General features: G+C 42.8%; 1 protein-coding gene across 1 annotated transcript; it reads right to left on the bottom strand.

The window, feature by feature from the left end:
* Positions 1-277: 277 nt before the first annotated feature.
* KCNG3 (potassium voltage-gated channel modifier subfamily G member 3) lies at positions 278-3,391 on the bottom strand. Its single transcript, XM_019549405.1, has one exon. The coding sequence runs from the start codon at positions 3,072-3,074 to the stop codon at positions 2,403-2,405; it is 672 nt and encodes a 223-aa protein (XP_019404950.1). The 5' UTR covers positions 3,075-3,391; the 3' UTR covers positions 278-2,402.
* Between the last annotated feature and the right edge of the window lie 15,157 nt (positions 3,392-18,548).

Below are 18,548 nucleotides of genomic sequence, written 5' to 3'. Positions count from 1 at the left end.
TCCACAGGCTTGGGCATTCACCTGGGGATGGGGAGTCCTGGGTTATGATCTTGCTGCCATCCTTACTTATGTATTCAACAGTCTTTGGTTAAGAAACAAATAAGTTTAGGAACAGGGACTGCAACCTGGACCACCTTCCCCTGCCCCCCCCCCCCATTCTGCTTATGTTCTGTTGTAGGCATCTAAGCCCTTTCTTAGTTCTGGCTACTGGAAATGACTGAAGAAACCAGAACTTTAGGCAAAGTAATTTGTGGAATGAAAACCATAACTATGAAAATCAAGAGCATAGCTGATTTTTATTTCAGATGGCTTTACATCTTTTTGCTGTTTAACAGTTCGCTTCTCTCATTGACTAACTAGTAGAATAACCTTTTCTCCTTTGTAGGCTACTAATATCCCACTTAAGAGCTCTAACTTTTCAGGTTCGTACTCTACAAGTACTGGTTATATGCTTATACTAATACTTTTAGTTTGAATGGAGATTTCAGTTTCTAGGTGCCAGACACTTTATTTCTAAAGCTGTAACAAAAATGTGTACAAAGCATTAAAATATCCTTCTATTGTAGAGTAATAGTAAACATTTTGCAACAATTTTCAGGCAAGAATATCATATTCAAATATATTAGTAATTCTGAGCCTCTGTATTCAGAATTTTTGTTTCCTGTGGGTGTTGTTTAGTGCATAAATATGTGAAGCCATACCTAAATGTGTTATAAAGTTTAACAGGATAGCTATATATTAAAGCCTTTCAGAATTATAGATAAGCAATACTACATACACAAGGAACGTAGTGTACACATTTTGGAATCTAACTTCATTCCTCTGAGTCCCATACTGACATTGGAAAATACATTGCTTTTTGCCAAGCACAACTTCCAGACATTTGGAATACTCCTTTTCTATATCACCCAGACTGCTTGACAGGGTTTTCTTTTAACTTATGTTTAAATTATATCAATTCACAGTGGATCCCTCAGTAAGGATTATCAGAGAAATTAAAAGTAAAAAATATCCACTGTATTTAGGACGTCTGCACCAGTCCCTGAAAGGGGATAATTGTTCTCCTGGGGAGTGTACACATATACAGTACAAACTTTCTGACAGCTACACCAACTTAACTTTTTAAAGTCAACTTAACTGTCAGAGCATACATACGTATGTGGAACAGAGTCCAATTTAAATGTGGTGCAAGATAATACACAAGTTGTATTATCTTGAGTCGCATTAGTTAATTTGACTTAGCTCACAAGGTGGCTGCCACCATGTCGAGGAGCTGTACATGTGTATACTCCAACATGGCTTAAATTAAGTCAATTTAACCATAAAGTTGACTTAGTTAACTCGCCTTGTTTTAAGTCAACGCGTTTATATACACTCCTGTTTTCTAGTGCTTTCTCCAGATTACTTTGAAATGTCTCAAATGATAGGCTCTTGTCATTTCTCTTGGGGAAACTATTTCACATTGATATAAGAAATGTGGTTAATAAAATTTTTAAAAAATCAAGGCTCATGGGCATATAGCCTCATGGTGATGGTGCTTAGCAAAATTTGTGCTCTCTCACCCAATGAGCTAGCAGTCAGTACATTGAACATACAGTCAATGACTGAATTTTACTCTCATTTTTATAAAGTACAGTATTAGTTTGATTGTAAACCTTATTATCAGAGAAATACTAGCTGCAGTAAAATAAGCATCTGCTACAATATAAAGCCAGCTACTTATCTTAATTACCCCACTGTATATACGAAGTAATTTAACACATGTTCCTGTGGATTTAAGTGCCTTTAAATGAGATCAGAAACAGATCCTGAGTCTCTGCTTGCCTCTGTACTTATATATTTCCTCTTTCATAGGACCAAATTATTCCCTCAACCACATAGCTTGAAGGAGTCAAAGTAGTTTTTCACTACAATGTTTCCAAGTTTTCTGGATATTACTTATGAGAACTAGGCCAAAAGACCTTCAGATTTTGAAATATTTTACCAACTTCTGCTATACACTGCTCAGACAAATGGCTAAGAAGCAGTGACTCCCAGTGAGTTGTAGGCCCTTTTGTGTCTCTATACCAAGACCTTGATTTTTTTTTTTTGGTGTGTGGTTGTTTAGAACCACAAAATGAGGGCAAAGCCAAATGAAAGGTTGAGAGCTTTCCAAACCCACTGTTGCTCTATTCTGTTCCTCAGATCTCAATACCACTACTGCCCCTGCTGCTCCATGCTGTGGGCCCAAAGCAGGTAGGCATTCTTCAGGTTTGAATGGTGTCTGATGTTTTCCAAAGTTGATATTATTCCTTAAATCATTCAGCAGGAAGGGCACATGATGGGAGTGTCCACCACCTTCTTCTACCAAGAATAAGCTTCGTTTGTACTATTAGTACTATTCTGTGGTGAAGATGCAGTCATTAGTTTAAGAATTCAGCAGAGAGACTCCTGCCATATCTAGCAGATCGGAACTTGAGCTCATGATAACATTGCACAAAGCTATGATAAATGAAAGTAATTGGCAAGGCTAATAAAACAATTCCGCTAACCACACAAATTCCACCAAGAATCCTTCCTGGTACAGTGATAGGGCACATGTCGCCATAACCAACTGTGGTCATAGAAATTATTACCCACCAGCAGGCAGCAGGAATGCTGGCATAGTCTTTATTCTTTGTTCCCAAGTCCAGCCCATTTTCAAGGAGCTGGGAAAGTGCACTAAAAATTGCCATAGCAACACAGATAAATACAAGTAGCATAACCATCTCTCTGTAACAACGCTTCAGAGTCAGACCAAGCGTTTGAAGACCAATGAAGTGTCGGGCAAGTTTAATCACCCAAAAAATCCTCATCATTCTAAGGACCCTCAAAGTGACTCCTGCCCTCTGGAGCTGAGAATTTTCCCCTGTAAAAACTGTCATTAGCACAGAGATATAGTAAGGAGTGATTGCCAGCAAATCAATGACGTTCAAGGGTCTTTTGACAAACTCACACTTGTTTTTGGAGATGATGAACCTCACAATACATTCTGCAGTGAACCAGCCTATGCAGATAGCTTCAATTATCCTGTCAAAAGAAACAAAGTGGAACATTTTATTTTCGTTAATAACATTTTAGTGGATGTTTGTTTTGTTTACAGACATTACTAAACTGATATTACTTCAAACCTGTAAAAGAGGATGCACCAGAGAGCCATGCTATCTTATTCTGAGTCTTTTTGTGTACATATAATAAAATAGACAAATTGATCTGCTGAGCACAGCTACTAACTGATTACTGATGGGGATTTGATTACATTTTTATTTTATTTACTGAATGCTTTATTAGAATTATACATTTCTACTGTTAATGACAATATATCCGAGTATACTTGCAAAATCTGGAACACTACGAAACATTTATCTACTATCTAGGGCAGGGGTGTGCGACCTTTTTGAATCTGGAGCCGAATCATGAACTTTTTATCACCCAGTGGGCCGGCGAGCCATATTCAAAGACCTCACAGGAAGTAGTATCACATCACCCCCCTGAAACGGAAGTAGTGTTTACTTTTGTTTCCCGTCGCAGCACCTCGGGGCTCAGAAAACAGCTTGGAGGGCCACATGGCAGCCCACGGGCCACATGTTGGACAAGCCTGATCTAGGGTAACATCTAAAATAATTAAAAGACTTACCAAATTCTAAAAGGGAGCTCTTCAGCACTCAGTGTAAAACTAATCTTACTTCCCCTATCCCCAACACCTCTGCACAAGTTTTCTCTAGCCAGGAAGAATAGGTTGGAGGTGGTAGACCAAAATATTGCCAGAACCATAAGCAGATCACAAGTTGAAACTCAAGCAAAGAAGATTCTGCATTTGTTTTACTAAAGAATCAATTGTACTAGAAGCATGGCATAGGAGTTAGTTCATAGAGTCACTGGCTGAGGACAAGAGATTGTGCTGACGTTGTCTAAACCACAGAGACAATAACCTAACAGCTCCATTAGCCTCAATGGGTAGACTTTAAGCGCAGGTCCTATATCCAGAGATAAATTGGACTCCAAAAATGAAGGAGGCAATGGACACAGGAATCATCTGTAACACCTTACCTCCCTCCCACCATCATAAACTAATTGCTGTCATTAACAAGTAGCTAGAAATAGAATTAGAGAGAGCTGTTATAGCTGTATACATAGCCAGGGTAAGTAATGTAAATAGAGTGGGGCAACTGGGTACTGATGGGAGTGGGGGGTGAGAAACCCAGCTTTTGTTTCAGCCATGCTATTGTAATAGTTGCTGCTGCCTCTGGGTGCAGCAGCCACTGTGGGCACCCTGCTGCATTCTAAAACTGCTGGCCAGGGAACTTTTGTAAGGCAGGTTGCCTTCTCAGAGAGAGGGCCTATGAAATGCATCATATTGATGTAATATTCATTACAACCTACTTAGTCACTTATTTTTTGTAGACTCTTGAAAATGTTTTTCTTTTCGCAAAGAGTTCACTGTTTGCTTTAGTGGTGGCACTGAATACAATCAGCATAAGTTATAAGGTGGTTGTCCCCTTGACTATCTACAGAATCTCCATGTTTAAAAACTCATGTTTGGCTATAACCTCTATGTTCTTTCAAAATAGTGCACACAGAAATGTAGGCTTTATACAGCCAGAAAGATGATACTGAGTTTGGACTGCAGATTGTGTATTTTCCCTTTTGGATGCTGGCAACAAAGATCTATTATCCAGACTGTGGTGCTGCCTATGGATCTCGGAGCACCCTGCATGCAGCACGTGGTACATGGAGCTGGTCTGACATGTGCTGTACGTAGCACACAGGACTGGTCTGGGGCATACTGTGCATGCAGGCCTGGACTGGGCCAGCCCTGTGTGCCAGATCTGAGCCAATCCAGATCAGACCCCCAGCTCAGATCCCCAGAATTATGACATGATTGAAATAACAGAGACTTGGTGAGATACCCACGCATGACAGTGCTTCAGTCATGTGAGCTATAACCTGTTCAGGAATGACAAACAGGGGGAAAAGGAGCAGAAGTTGCTTTTTAGGTTTTAAAAAAAAAAGAAAAAAGCTGTATGATTGCTCAGAGCTCCAGTATGAAACTGTAAACAGGCCTATTGAAAGTTTCTGGGTTAGGGTCAGAGGGGAGAGCAACAAGGGGGATGTTGTGGTGGGTGTCTGCTATAGACCACCACACCAGGAGGAAGTTGTGAATCAGGCTTTCTTCAGACAGCTAGTGGAAGTTTCGTGATCACCAGCCCTGGTTCTCATGGGAGACTTCAATCACCCCGACATCTGTTGGGAGAGTGTTGGGCAGGGGATGGGCAGGATCCCCTGGAAGGATGAGGGGAAAATGAGTCCAGGAGCGCTGGCTGTACTTTACAGAAATGTTACTGAGGGTGCAGGGACGAACCATCCTGATGTGCAGGAAGACTAGCATGTATGGCAAAAGATCAGCTTAGCTTAGCAGGGAACTTTTCAGTGAGCTAAAACACAAAAAGGAAGCTTACAAGAAGTGGAAACTTGGACAAATGACTAGAGAGGAATATACGAGCATTGCTCAGGCATTCAAGGATGAAATCAGGAAAGCCAAAGCGCAACTGGAGTTGCAGCTGGCAAGGGATATGAAGGATAACAAGAAGGGTTTCTACAAGTATGTCACCAACAAGAGGAAGATCAGGGAAAGAGTGGGTCCCTTACTGGATGGGGGAAGCAATCTAGTGACAGACGAAGTGGAAAAGGCTCAATGCCTTTTTCACCTTGATCTTCACAGGCAAGGTCAGCTCCCAGACTACTGCACCTGGCAGCATAGTTTGGGGAGGAGGTCAGCAGCCAGCAGTGGCAAAAGAACAGGTTAGGGACTATTTAGGAAAGCTGGATGTGTACAAGTCCATGGGGCAGGATGGGATATACCAGGGGCTGTTGAGAGAATTGGCTGATGTGATTGCAGAGTCACTGGCCATCATCTTGAAAAACTTGTGACTATTTTAAGAGGTCCTGGATGACTGGAAAAGGGCATATATAGGGCATTTTAACACATGCTCCCAACGCAGCACCAGGTACTTTTAGTGCTAATTAAAAGCGCCCAGTGTTGCATCAGGTACAAGTGTATAAGTAGTGCAGTGCACATCATGCTGAGAAAATGGCAGTGGTGCGCTTTGAACTAAAACGCATCAAACATGTTTTAGTTCAAAGCACCACCCAACATTTTCTCAGCGCTAATGCATGCCACACCATTTACACACCTGCACCCGATGCAGCGCCAGGTGCATCACTTACATGCTCTGACATGCTGGATTTCCAGTGTGTTGGAATAGACTCCCCACGTGTGTAAGTGCCCATCTTTAAGAAAGGAAATAAGGAGGGTCCATGGAACTACAGACCAGTCAGCCTTACTTCAGTCCCTGCAAAAATCATGGAGCAGGTTCTAAACCAATCCATTTCTAAGCACCTGGAGGAAAAGGTGATTAGGAACAGTCAGCATGGATTCACCAAGGCAAAGTCATGCCTGACCAACCTGATTGCCCGCTATGATGAAATGACTGGCTCTGTGGATGCAGAGAGAGTAGTGGACATAATATTGGATAGATATCTGGCTGGGGTATTATGATCCCAGCACTCATTCCTGCCCAGGGCAGGGGGTCGGACTGATCTGTTCAGGTCCCTTCCGACCCTAAAAATTATATACCTTGACTTACCAAGGTTTTTGATACGGTCTCCCACAACCTTCTTCCAGGCAAGCTAAGGAAGTATAGATTGGATGAAGGGACTATAAGGTGGATAGAAAACTGACTGCAGCATCAGGCTCAGAGGGTAGTAATCAATGGTTCCATGTCTAGCTGACAGCTGGTGTCAAGTGGAGTTCCCCAGAGGTTGGTCCTAAGGGCAGTTTTGTTCAATATCTTCATCAGTGACCTAGAAAGTGGGATGGAGTGCACCTCAGCAAGTTTTCAGATAACACCAAGATGTGGGGAGTAGTGGATATGCTGGAGGATATGGCTAGGATTTAGAGAGACCTTGACAAATTGGAGGACTGGACCAAAAGAAGGCTCATGAGGTTCAGCAAAGACAATTGCATATTCCTGCACTTAGGACAGAACAATTAATGCACTGGTACAGGCTGGAGACCAGCTGGCTAAGCAGTGGCTCTGCAGAAAAGGACCTGGTGGTTATAGTGGACAATAAGCTGAATATGAGCCAAGCGTGCCCTTATTGTGAAGAAGGCTAACAACATCTGCATTAGTAGGAATGTTGCCAGCAGATCAAGGGAAGTGATTGTTCTCCTTTATTCAGCACTAGTGAGACCACATCTGGAGTACAGTGTTCAGTTTTGCCTTCCCCCTCCCCCACTACAAAAAGGATGTAGACAAATTGGGGAGAGTTCGGCAGTGGGCAATAGAAATGGAGGCTGAGGGACATGACTTATAAGGAATGTCTGAGGGAACTGGGCTTACATAGTCTGGAGAAGAGAAGACTGAGAGAACATTTAATAGCAACTTTCAACTACCTGAAGAGGGCTCAAAAAGTGATGGAGTTAGACTGGTCTCAGTGGTGGCAGATGACAGAACAAGGAACAATGATCTCAAGTTGCAGCAATGGAAGTTTAGGTCAGACATTAGGAAAAAACTTTCTCACTAGGAGGGTAGTAAAACACTGGAACAGGTTACCCAGAGGTTGTGGAATCTCCATCCTTGGAGGTTTTTAAGACCCAGCTAGAGAAAGGCTTGGGTGGTATGATCTAGTTAGGGATGGTCCTGCTTTGAGCAGGGGGTTAGACTAGAAGACCTCTTGAGGTCCCTTCCAACCCCCATTTTCTATGATTCAGACTAGCACCATGCACTGGATCAAGCACACAGATGAGGCACCATATGCAGCACAAGCCCCAGACCAGCCTTTTACACTGCATGCAGCATGTGGCACCAGGACTGGGGCTGGCATGTGTTGCATGTGATGCAATGAGCTGGAGCCAGTACATATGTTAGGGCCAGCTTGGATTGTGTGCTGCATGTGGTGTCTATACTGGATCAGCCGTGTGTACTAACTGCAGTTCACAGGACTGGTCTGTGGGCCCAATCCAGACCATGGCCCAATTCAGACCGTGCCCCTAATCCCATGTCCCTAATCTGGCCCAAGGAGCTGTTACACCCTTGGTGAAGAGCAGAGTCAGTGCCAGGATTTACAACAACTTAGTCACATAGCTCCCTACACAACATGTGGAGAGTTAGGCATGTTAGATACAAGACAGTGCATGGGGAGAGTTAGACACCTCTGAATGACATCCACAAAAGCTGGCATGCTGAAAAAAAATCTGAGCTATAGGACAGGAGTGTGCCTTCATTCCTAAGAGCAGCTCTTCATTCCCAGCGCAAAATAGTGTCCTAGAGGTTAGGGTATTCTCCAAAAAGGTGGATACAAATATTCTTAGGCGGTAAAGGGAATTTAAGGCAGATCATCCACATCTTAGACGGATCCTATTAATCACTCAAGTATCAGATGAAAAGAATCTGCTAGCTCTGGGCATGTTTTCTTCAGGGCCCACTCTGTTATGTGTCCTCTAAGAATGTCTACTCAATTGAGTCCTACAGGTGACACAGGCAAAGGAACACCTAGTCTGTAGTTAATTTCATGGCCAAGAAAGGGTAAGAGAGATGCTATATACCCAATAGCTAAAGACAAGGAGGCCCTCCAAGACCATGAAAGCTGGAAGATCCAAAGACCTCACTTGGACCACAAGCAGCTGCAACAGCTTTTCAGTTGGACAATAAACTTAAATGAATAATGTACTTCAAAGAACTGGAAAGCCACTTTATCATAGAATAGTACCAATGAAAGTTACAAAATAATTGCTGCCTTGATTGAAGTGTTTGCAGCAGTGGGATTAGATCATCAAACAAAACAAACTTGGGATATAATAATTTAATTGTCTTGTAGCTTTGAGACTCTTCAATGCTACTGCTGTGATCACTCTCTCTGACCTGTCTTTCTCCCCTCATTCATCCATGTACCTCCTGGCTATTGAGAAGAAGAACAAGAAAAGCAGTTTCTCTTCCTGCTCCTCCTCCCATACCCATTTCCTACTGTCAGGAAGAAAGGGGTACTTCTCTCTGGCCAGTCTCTTTTCCCTTCTGAGATTAGATTTCTGCAGCTCTGGTCCATATGTGTTGCTGATGAGATGGCTAGTGCTCCTGTTTGCATCTTCAGGTTGAAATTACCTTAAGTAATTTGTTGCTACTTCTAGGCTCATTAATGGGTAAATTGCATCTATTAAAAATGAAATTTAGCACAGCCATTAATGCAGTCTACTTATCTTTCATATTTAATATGAAACTGAAGCCATCTAACATTCATTTATTTGGAAGACAGGCATCAGAACATGTTCTATAATCACTATTCATAAATTTCTCAAAATATTTGCTTATGCAAAACATCATTTCTTTTTAAATGGCAGGCATATAAGATGGAAAAGAATAAATGATACACATAGAATTTAAAACTGCTTGCTGCTTATTGTGCTAGATGACAGACTGTTTTGCTGTTGTCCATCTGCCAACTAATATGTAATTTAAAAAGTTTAAATATATGTTTACAAGGTACACTTTATGTTTATTGGGTAAAATATAGTATCTACTGCCATATGATTTGATCATGGTTTTGTCCTCCTTCAGTTTTAAACCAGCTTAATATTAAAAGCACATTAAAAACAGATTTAAGGAAAAAAAACATAAACAGCTAATAATGCTCCCTGTTAAATTCACAGAAATTGAGACATTTTTTAAAAATGCTGAATCCTTTTCTTTTTATTCAGTGACTAGCTATTCCAGCACATATGACATGGAATGTTTCCTATAGTGTTAATGCTCCCTTCATGAATCTGAACAGAATGAGAGTTTATTTCTCATCTAAAACTTGAAATCTCTAGTTTTAAAAATAGACTCTTGGCATTTCATCCATGTAGTTTTTTGTCAATAAACTGAAAATCTAAGTTCTCTATTGCCTTGTTTCTACTCTAAACCGATCATTTTCTCTTCTGTCTGATAATACCCCAGCAGAATAACCAATTTTACATATATACTGGTTCAACTGCTGTCAGAATCTTTTTTAAATCACTAAGGCTACTGACAGACATGGAAAAAAAACAAACAAAAATGGAGCTTTACTGGAAGAGGAACTGTGTTAGTTTGCCCCGGTTCACCCAACATCTGTATAGATCAGGCACTTTCATGGTGCTTTTTAGCACTTTTATCTAATGGCTGATTGAATCAGCTACTGTGTTAGTTTGACCCAGTAAATCAGCCATCAGATAACTGAATCAGCTATTAGATAAAAGTGCCAAAAAGCCATGCGGAAGTGCCTGATCTATACAGATGCTGGGTGAGCTGGGTCAAACTAATGCGGCTCCTCTTCTGGGCATGTGCTGTTGTCAGAGCACACTACGCTGAAAGCAGAGTGCCATTTTTTTCCCCACCATGTCTGTCAGTGACCCAACAAGACTAGTTTGTCATACAATCATTCTCAGTTGTCACAAAACATCTTTCAATTGTGAATTATTAATTTTTTCCAGAGTAACAATTTACTTCCTTATTAGTATTCACCAACAAATTAGTTGAAATCTTGAGGGCAAAAAAAGAAAAGAAATCAGCGATGTGGCTTTTTGCCATGAATAAAACATATATAGGCAACAGGATACATGAAGAAAACAGATGACAAGACAGTATGTGATTAAAGGCTGTCAACATCAATTTGTGCCAGTTGTTGCTAACGCCTATTCCACATAAAAGCAGCATTGAACTAGAAAAAAAAGTGTTCAACTCTTGGTCCCAGTGCTTGAGTCCTTTCTCTAGCAATTCTCAGTGACGTGAAGACATGATAACTTATTTTTAAGGTAAATGGGAGTTTTGCCTGGTATGTACCGTAGAATAAGAAACATAAAAAGGGTTGGGAGTTTTCGATGCACTATTTTCTGAAAACTTCTAAGTGGAATCCAAGCATTCTTCTTTAATTTTTGCCACAAAGTGTGCCTAGCTGGACTGCGCTCTGGTATATAACCGCGGCATCAATAGTGAAATGCACTGCCCCAAGTGAAGGTAAAAAAAAACCTTTTGGACTTGCTGTGCAATGTAGCTGCTGTGCCCAAATATGGCTAAAAAACTGCCTTCTACTAATCATTGCAACTGGGAAGAAGAAAACTGTAGTCCTGTCTCTTCTTCATCCTTCTCTATTGATTTTGCACTTAGTACCCAGACCTGAGAGCCTTGTCTTCCAGATTCCCTTCAGTCCAGCATCTGCATGAGTAAGAGAGCGTGAGCTCCTTGCAACCTTTTCTTCTTCTTCCACCCACATATGAGTCTGGGTACATGTCTCTCTGTCCTTATGTGAAAATGTTATGGTATAAGACAGGATTACCAGAGGCATTTACGTCCCTAATTTCAAATTATATCTGTAGTTCAATTACCAATCTGCAGTCCTTGTTTTTAAGTGTAAAATTTAATCAGAAAATGATGTTTGAGACCACAACCTGCCAATTGGCTCTTAGCCTGAAAAGGAAGAATATCATTTTTCCTTTACTTTTAACTAAATGTTGGAAACAAATATTTTGGGTGGTTTCACATTCTGACATTCTGTGAAGTTAGGAAAATAAACACTAGTGGGTTCAGATGTATTTACTGTACTTTTTCAAGATACACATACAGCTTAAATTTTTAAATAGAGGCTTTGCAGAAATCTATAATATGAACAAAGGCCCTCTGGTAATTGATGATAAATGTTGTTTAGAAAGCAGCTACTTTTATTTTACTTTGCTTAGGCAAAATAGCAATTATATATGCTTGGTAGCTGAAGGTTTCATTCAACACAGATTTAATCATAATTCTACATGTGGAAAAGGGGGAACAATCTTTTTCCTGATATTTATTAGCAACACTGGGTATGCACAACAGCCACATTCACACAACTGTTTGTTGTGTCTCCACTGCATCAAATGACTTCTAATGACCTTATGGTAAGGCTTAAGAATACACATAGAAAGATCATGTACAAGATCAGCTTATAGTTGGGTCAACCAATGGGAAACTTGCTGGTGTCTACATATCCATCTGTTGTGTGACTCAGAAGGGAGCAAAGAAGTCTCTGAACTGCCAAAAAAGCAACATAAGGGGAAAGTAGCATCCCTGCTGTTATCTTCCAACAGCTGAGGGAAATCTTAATTCAGTTTTACAGCTCTGAGGACAGGGACATGCCAGGACATCAACTCAGCAAAGATTCAAAAATATTTCTGTGCAAAATGATGTTGTTACCAAAAACATCAGTTCTAAATTTCTACCCCCGCACATCTAGAAACAGCACTATGCAAGACAGCCCCTCTACAAACCAGGAGCCCATTTTCTGCAATCTCGAATCAGCAGAGTTTGGAAGTCTTATTTCCCGATCCCACTCCCAAAGATGGGAGCATGGCATCTGAGATATCGCCAGGGCTAGGGACAGAAATTACAAATAGACCAGTATCAGCTGAGATTTGGGTTTTCCATTCACCATGGAAAAACATGGTAAAATGTGGATTTTCTCATTTTAAGGAGAATACCCCAGATTTTCTCATTTTACAGGAAAACCCATGGATTTTTCTTCTTTAAAAAAGAAAAACACAGGAAACAATGGGTTTCCCCTTGCAGGCTGGCAGACTTTCAACCTGGAAGGAGCTGGGGGAAGCAGGAGGAGGATGTTCAGCAGGGGGTGCCATGTACATATATGCATGTACACATGCACATGGCTCCCTGGCAGCCTGCAGCTCCCTGGAGGTAAGTTGTAGTTTTGGTTTTTTGGGGGGGGGAATTGAAGCCCCCATAGTGAGGGAGAGAGTTGGACAGGGCTGGGGCTGCTGCCCAGCCAATGTGGGGTGTGGGGCTTGGGGCCTGGGCCCAGAATGCACAGCCCCAGGGCCTGGGCAGGGAGCAGGACAGAGCCTCAGGCGGCTCATCCATGGAGCGGGCTCCCCACCGCTGCACACACTCCCCCAGATTTGTGTGGGGGAGGGTGCGGGCTGCCTTCTGTGGGCTCAGGCTCTCCGCCCTGCTGCCCTCCCCCCTGGACCTCTGCAGCCCAGTGGGCAAGACCCAGTGCAGCAGGGCAGGGCACAGTGGGGTGGGGAAGCTTGTTGCTGCCACTAGGAGCTCCACGCCGCCATGGCATAGTGCCCCATGCCCGCCCAGCAGCTACAGGAGTGGTGACACAGAAATATGCCCCTCACTACTGCCATACAGGGAGGGGGCACCTTGCCACGGCAGAGGCTGTGGAGGCCCTGGGGACAGGGCAGCAGAGCGGGGAGCCCCAAGCCCACAGCAGGCAGCGTGTAACTTCCCGCAACCTGACAGGCTCTGCTCTAGCCATGCCGCCCATTGGGGAGGGGGAGCCAGGCTCTGCACTCTACTCCACTGCATCAGGGGCTCGGGAGCTACTGCAGGGGATGGGGCTGCGGATGCGTGTCCATGGCCCCATAGCCCTGGCAACTGGGGGCCCCCCTCCAGCAGGGCTGGACAGGGTGGGACGGCTGTAGGGGGGACTAAAAGTCACCAGCAGGGCCCCAGGGGGCTGTGGCTCAGAAGTGAGGGGCACTGGCCTGGGGGGCTGTGGCTTGGCAGTGAGGGGCAACGGCATAGGCAGGGCACCAGCATGTCAGGGCTGCTCAGCACAACAAAGCAGTGGCAGAGGACAGCCATAGCAACTGAATCCGCATCCTGGTGAGTGAAGGGTGCAGGGAGAGCTCTGATTTTCCATGATAAAAAACCCCAAATCAAACACCAGAACTTATAGGTATTTAGAATTTATTTTATTATAGTGATTGAGGTACTGGTAGACTTCCAAATTGCTTAAAAATTGTAAATATATCAACGAAACATGTTCAGCTGATTCCTATATATATATAAAATGGTGTTTCATTTTAATCATGGACTTGGTGTTTTTTAATCAGAGAATTGGCAGTTTTTAAACACAGGAAACCAGGACCCCTGGTGATCAGAAACCAATTCAAATCTGTAACACGACAGAAGTTCAGTGCACAACTGGCCAAAACCGGCTTCAGATAAACCTGGATGGATGTAGTTTCAGACTTAACAGATGAATTGGTTTGTTGAACTTTTCTCCCAGATCCCCTCCAGAGTCTAGTCAACTCACAGCATCCCCATCCCCAGCATCTCAAGATGCTTTGCACCTCCCTGGCAAACCCTCCCCACCCCTGGTAGGTGGGTGGGCTAGCCTTGGCCCAAGCTGTCTGCTCCAGCCAAGCAGGGAGTGTGTTCTTACACTTCTGGCCCAGGTCACTGAGGGGATGTGGCCTGGGCCCCTGCAGGCATGTGGCTGCATTTCCAGAATCAGAAGCGAATGTCAGTCTACGCAACTTAAACTAACCTGCAAAGATTGAATAGAATCAGCCTCAGGTGTTTTGATTTTCTGAAATTAGTTGTGAAATAGGATATCCTGACAGGATACATCAGTGGTTCAGGGCAGTTGGTAAAATATGGAAACTTTGACTTATAGGTTACTTGTTCTATGATTATACTTTGGAATTTCAGAGAACTGTGTGAAAGATCTTAAAGGTCTCAAGTCCATTTTTTAACTGGCAGGTGCTCACATCTAAATAAACACACTTGGGAGTTAATTGGCACTAACTCACACTCTAGCTAGTATTTTAAATTAAAAATAGCCTAATTGCAAATCATAAAGATTTGTAGTTTCCAATGACAACTCATGCAACAGAGTGCTTATCTTTATATATGTTATACTAGAATTATTTTACACAAGCCAGATATAATCTTCATAGCTTATTCTATTAACGTGGCACTGGTGGTATTTTTTTCCAATAATGATTTTAAACTGGTTGTACTTTTAGAAAATAAAAACATCCAAATATATAAAAAATATGAGGAGTATGTAGATCAGTAGCTAACAGGAATATATACAAGGTCCTTCCACCAATATTAAAAAAAAGTGGGTATTCAAGTGAATTCCAGTACTGGTATGTGAATATTTATGCAAAAAATTGTTACCAGAGAAAGTAGTCTCAATTATTTTGTTTGTGTTTTATTAAGGAGAAAGAATCTAGACACACAAAAGCACATACATCCTCTGCTAATCGGGACATCCAGACAATTAAGAAGTGTGATCCAAACACTGAAGCCCATAGGAACCCTTCCAATGACTTCAGTTTGGTTTGCGATCAGACCTTAGGAAAGCTACATGAGGTGAAATATTTAACAAAACAGAGTATAGTCCTACAGTGCTTACTCAGGTTAATATGGAATGGGAAATTTAACTAAAAAAGAACTTCAGGCTGGTCCTCGCAAAGTTCTGTCTGATTTGGGGAAATTACAGAAGCTTATCAAAAGGTAAGATTTTAATTTCTTCTCATTTCTCTTTTTTAAAAATATTTAAGTCCATTGACTGTATAGTATTGCCATTTTTAATGAAAATGTTCATTCATTCTAGTTAGAAACAGATGTAATAATATGGCCCAAGGAGTTAACACCCCAAAAACTGAGTGCCAGATGTTAAAAAGTTCTTCTACCTCAACACCCAAATAAAATAAAAAGTTCACAGTACACTTTCACTCCTTAAGTTAAGGTCAAAAGACTTGAACACATCCATTATACTGAGTTATTTTGAGAAACCTGCCACAATGTCTCAATAGATGCTGTGCACTTCTGGAAATCTGACTTCAGAAATAAGTAATGTTAAGTTGAGAAGACAGTAAACCCAGCTGGGAAATAAGCATTCTTGGTCCAATCCTGGAAACACGTGTGCACATAAATAATTGATATACTCATGAATGTTCCTAGGACTGGACTTTATGGGGCAGCTGTAAAGCTCCATAAAGACATTACAGTCTTTAAACCACACTTCCCCCTTAAACCTGCCAGCCTGGAGCGGGGTACGGCCACAGACCTCGCTCAGACAGTGTGGGAAACAAAACCCTAGCAGCAGCTGCCCCCTCACCCCCTCCCAGGCAGGGACGGGTTTGGAAAGGGGGGGACAGCCCCTGTTAGACTTTTGCCCCTTCCCCACTTGAGCGGAGAGTGGGGGTGTGGCCATGCCCTGACCCCGGCCCCAGGCCAACAGTTTGGGGGAGTGGGGGAAGGGGGTTTAAACCCCCTACCATACTCACATGGGACCCCAGCCAAATGTGCCTGGGTGGGGGGGCAAAACCCTGGCAGGCACCCCCCCTTGAGCAAGGAGCACAAGGGCAGAAGCCTGGCAGTGGCTGGCCCCTCTCCCCCATCCAGGCAGACCCTGGCTGGGGTCCCATGTGGACCAGGGAAGGGGTTTAAACCCCTTCTCTCCCTGCCTCAGCATGTCAGCCCCAGGTGGCGTGGCCATGCCCCCTGCTCTCTACTCCAGCAAGGAAAGACAGAGGAAACCCTGGCAGAGGCTGCCCTCTCTCCTCACTCAAGATGGGGACAGAAGTGTGGCAGCCCCTCCCATGCAGACTCCACCTGGGCTCCCTTGTGGCCACAGAGGGAATTTAAACACCCCTCCCCCCCTGTTTCAGCCTGCTGGAGCTCAGCTGTGGCCATGCGCTCCCTGCCCACCCACCTGCTTGAATGAGACAGTGGGAGCAAAAGCCTGGCAGAGACAGCTCACCACTGGCAAACTCCAGCTGTGATTCAGAGCGGAGGCTGTGGTCTGGCCATGCCCCCTCCGCTGAAGCAGCAAGCAGAGAAATGCCAGGCTGGGGCAGCTTTGCCCCCACCAAGTGGAGTGCTAAGCTGTGGTCCAGGGCCCAGTTTCCCATTCCCACCCCCTTCTCAGCCAGCTAGAGCAGAAGTAGCACTCCAGCTAGGGAGCAGAGGGATGGGGCCAACCTTGCTCTGCTGGAGCACACAACACAGCACAGCCCAGGGCTGCAAAGCATCCTGGGAGACTCTGATTTAACTCGAATCAAGAAGGGGTCTAGGACAGAAGTTCCATAAACTGGTTTGACCTAAATCAGTTAAGTCTGATACTACATACAACCACGTTTATCTTAAACTAATTTAAGTTATTTTGAAAGTGGTTTATGTGCACTGAACTTCTGTTCTGTTACAGGTTTAAACTGGTTTCTGATCACTTAAACTGATATATGTATGATTTCTGTCCCTAGCCTTAGACTTATTTTCTTCCAGGGAAAATGAGTGTGTTTAGGTTCCAGGGTGTTTAGGTTCTTCGTTCTGGCAGCAGGCAAAGGGAATGAATGTAATTACTGTTATGTGTAAGAACTGCGCCACAATGGGACAACCTGAGGGCAGAAAAGAAGAATGTGCTGTATCTGTTTGTGATATTTTCACCATTATGAACTATTATGAACCAAGCAGTACCACTGGCTGCATGTTAAAGATCAATGTGGAACAGACAGCAGGGACTGGTAAACCATGACTCTAATCCCTTTCCCTCAGGCCAGTTCTTTGCAGTTTCCAGGCATATGCATTTGCAAACAGTCCTACAGAAGCTCAATCTGCTATTAGTACTGGGCTTTTCAGGTTATTTATACACCCTTTATTTATTTTTCCCTTACTGTCCACATGCCTGATGGGGTTACTCGGGTAAATAAAGTCACAAGCATATGTTTTTGCACGTATAGGCTATAAGTGAATTTTACTTTGAAGTAGCAAACATGCAATGCTTAGCTGTAAATAAGCACTCAGGTAAGTGAAACAACTTCAAATCACCACCCAAAAGACAGAATCACCATGACTTAAGTCAGTAGTGCACAGGTCTCGCAGCACGTATTTTTGCATTGGGTATCTAAGCAACTTTTTATGTTTTATAAGAGGAAGCCAGAAGGCAGGGTAGATCTGCAAATTATAGACTAATTAAATCAGAGAGGTATAGCATAAGCTTGTGTAAGCAAAGGGCTTACTTCATCAGATGTTGTCCCTTAGTCATTCTATAAAGTTGCAAATCTATCCTGCCCTTCTGCCTAAACCAGACTAATGCAGCTAATTACCTCTCTATAATAAAAGTCACTCAAGGCATACCTGCTTTGAAGGGGATCCCTAAAATAATTATAGGCATTACAGGGTCATTTGAAAATGAGCTTTTAAAAGCCTGGAAGGAACACTTAAATATATTGAACTTTAACCTAAATCTCTTCTTTCCCTGCCACAATTTTTGTATCGAAACAGGACTCGGTTACTTCCGAATCTGTCTCCACCTCCTAAACAATCTTGTACTGAAATATTTAGTCCAGCTGCAGTCAGAAACGCAGATGCAACTCCCAGTGAAGTTATGAAAACCATTAACATACATCCTCGACGTGTATTTGGCCAGTAATGTAGAATACATCATATTCCTATTAATTCTATTGCAACAGACGATGACAAGATTATGACTTCATTGTGATAAGATTAGAATTTCATTCTAGGGATAAGTAAAATAGGCAGAATAGTGGAGGATGAAAACTTCTGTTGGATCAGAAACATCTTCAGTCACTACAGGAGGAACAGGGGAATATTGGCAACATATATTTCTTTTTATGGATATGTCAGCCTGGCTCAAATGAGTACTCTCTACTTATGAGAGAAATCCCAACATAGTCTGTAAGCTTGATTCTAGTCTTC

Source organism: Crocodylus porosus, unplaced genomic scaffold (genome assembly GCF_001723895.1).
Source record: "Crocodylus porosus isolate Cpor-Errol unplaced genomic scaffold, CroPor_comp1, whole genome shotgun sequence".
Lineage (NCBI taxonomy): Eukaryota > Metazoa > Chordata > Crocodylia > Crocodylidae > Crocodylus > Crocodylus porosus.
Note: the sequence above shows the minus strand (reverse complement) of the source record. Positions and strands in the feature narration are given on the sequence as shown.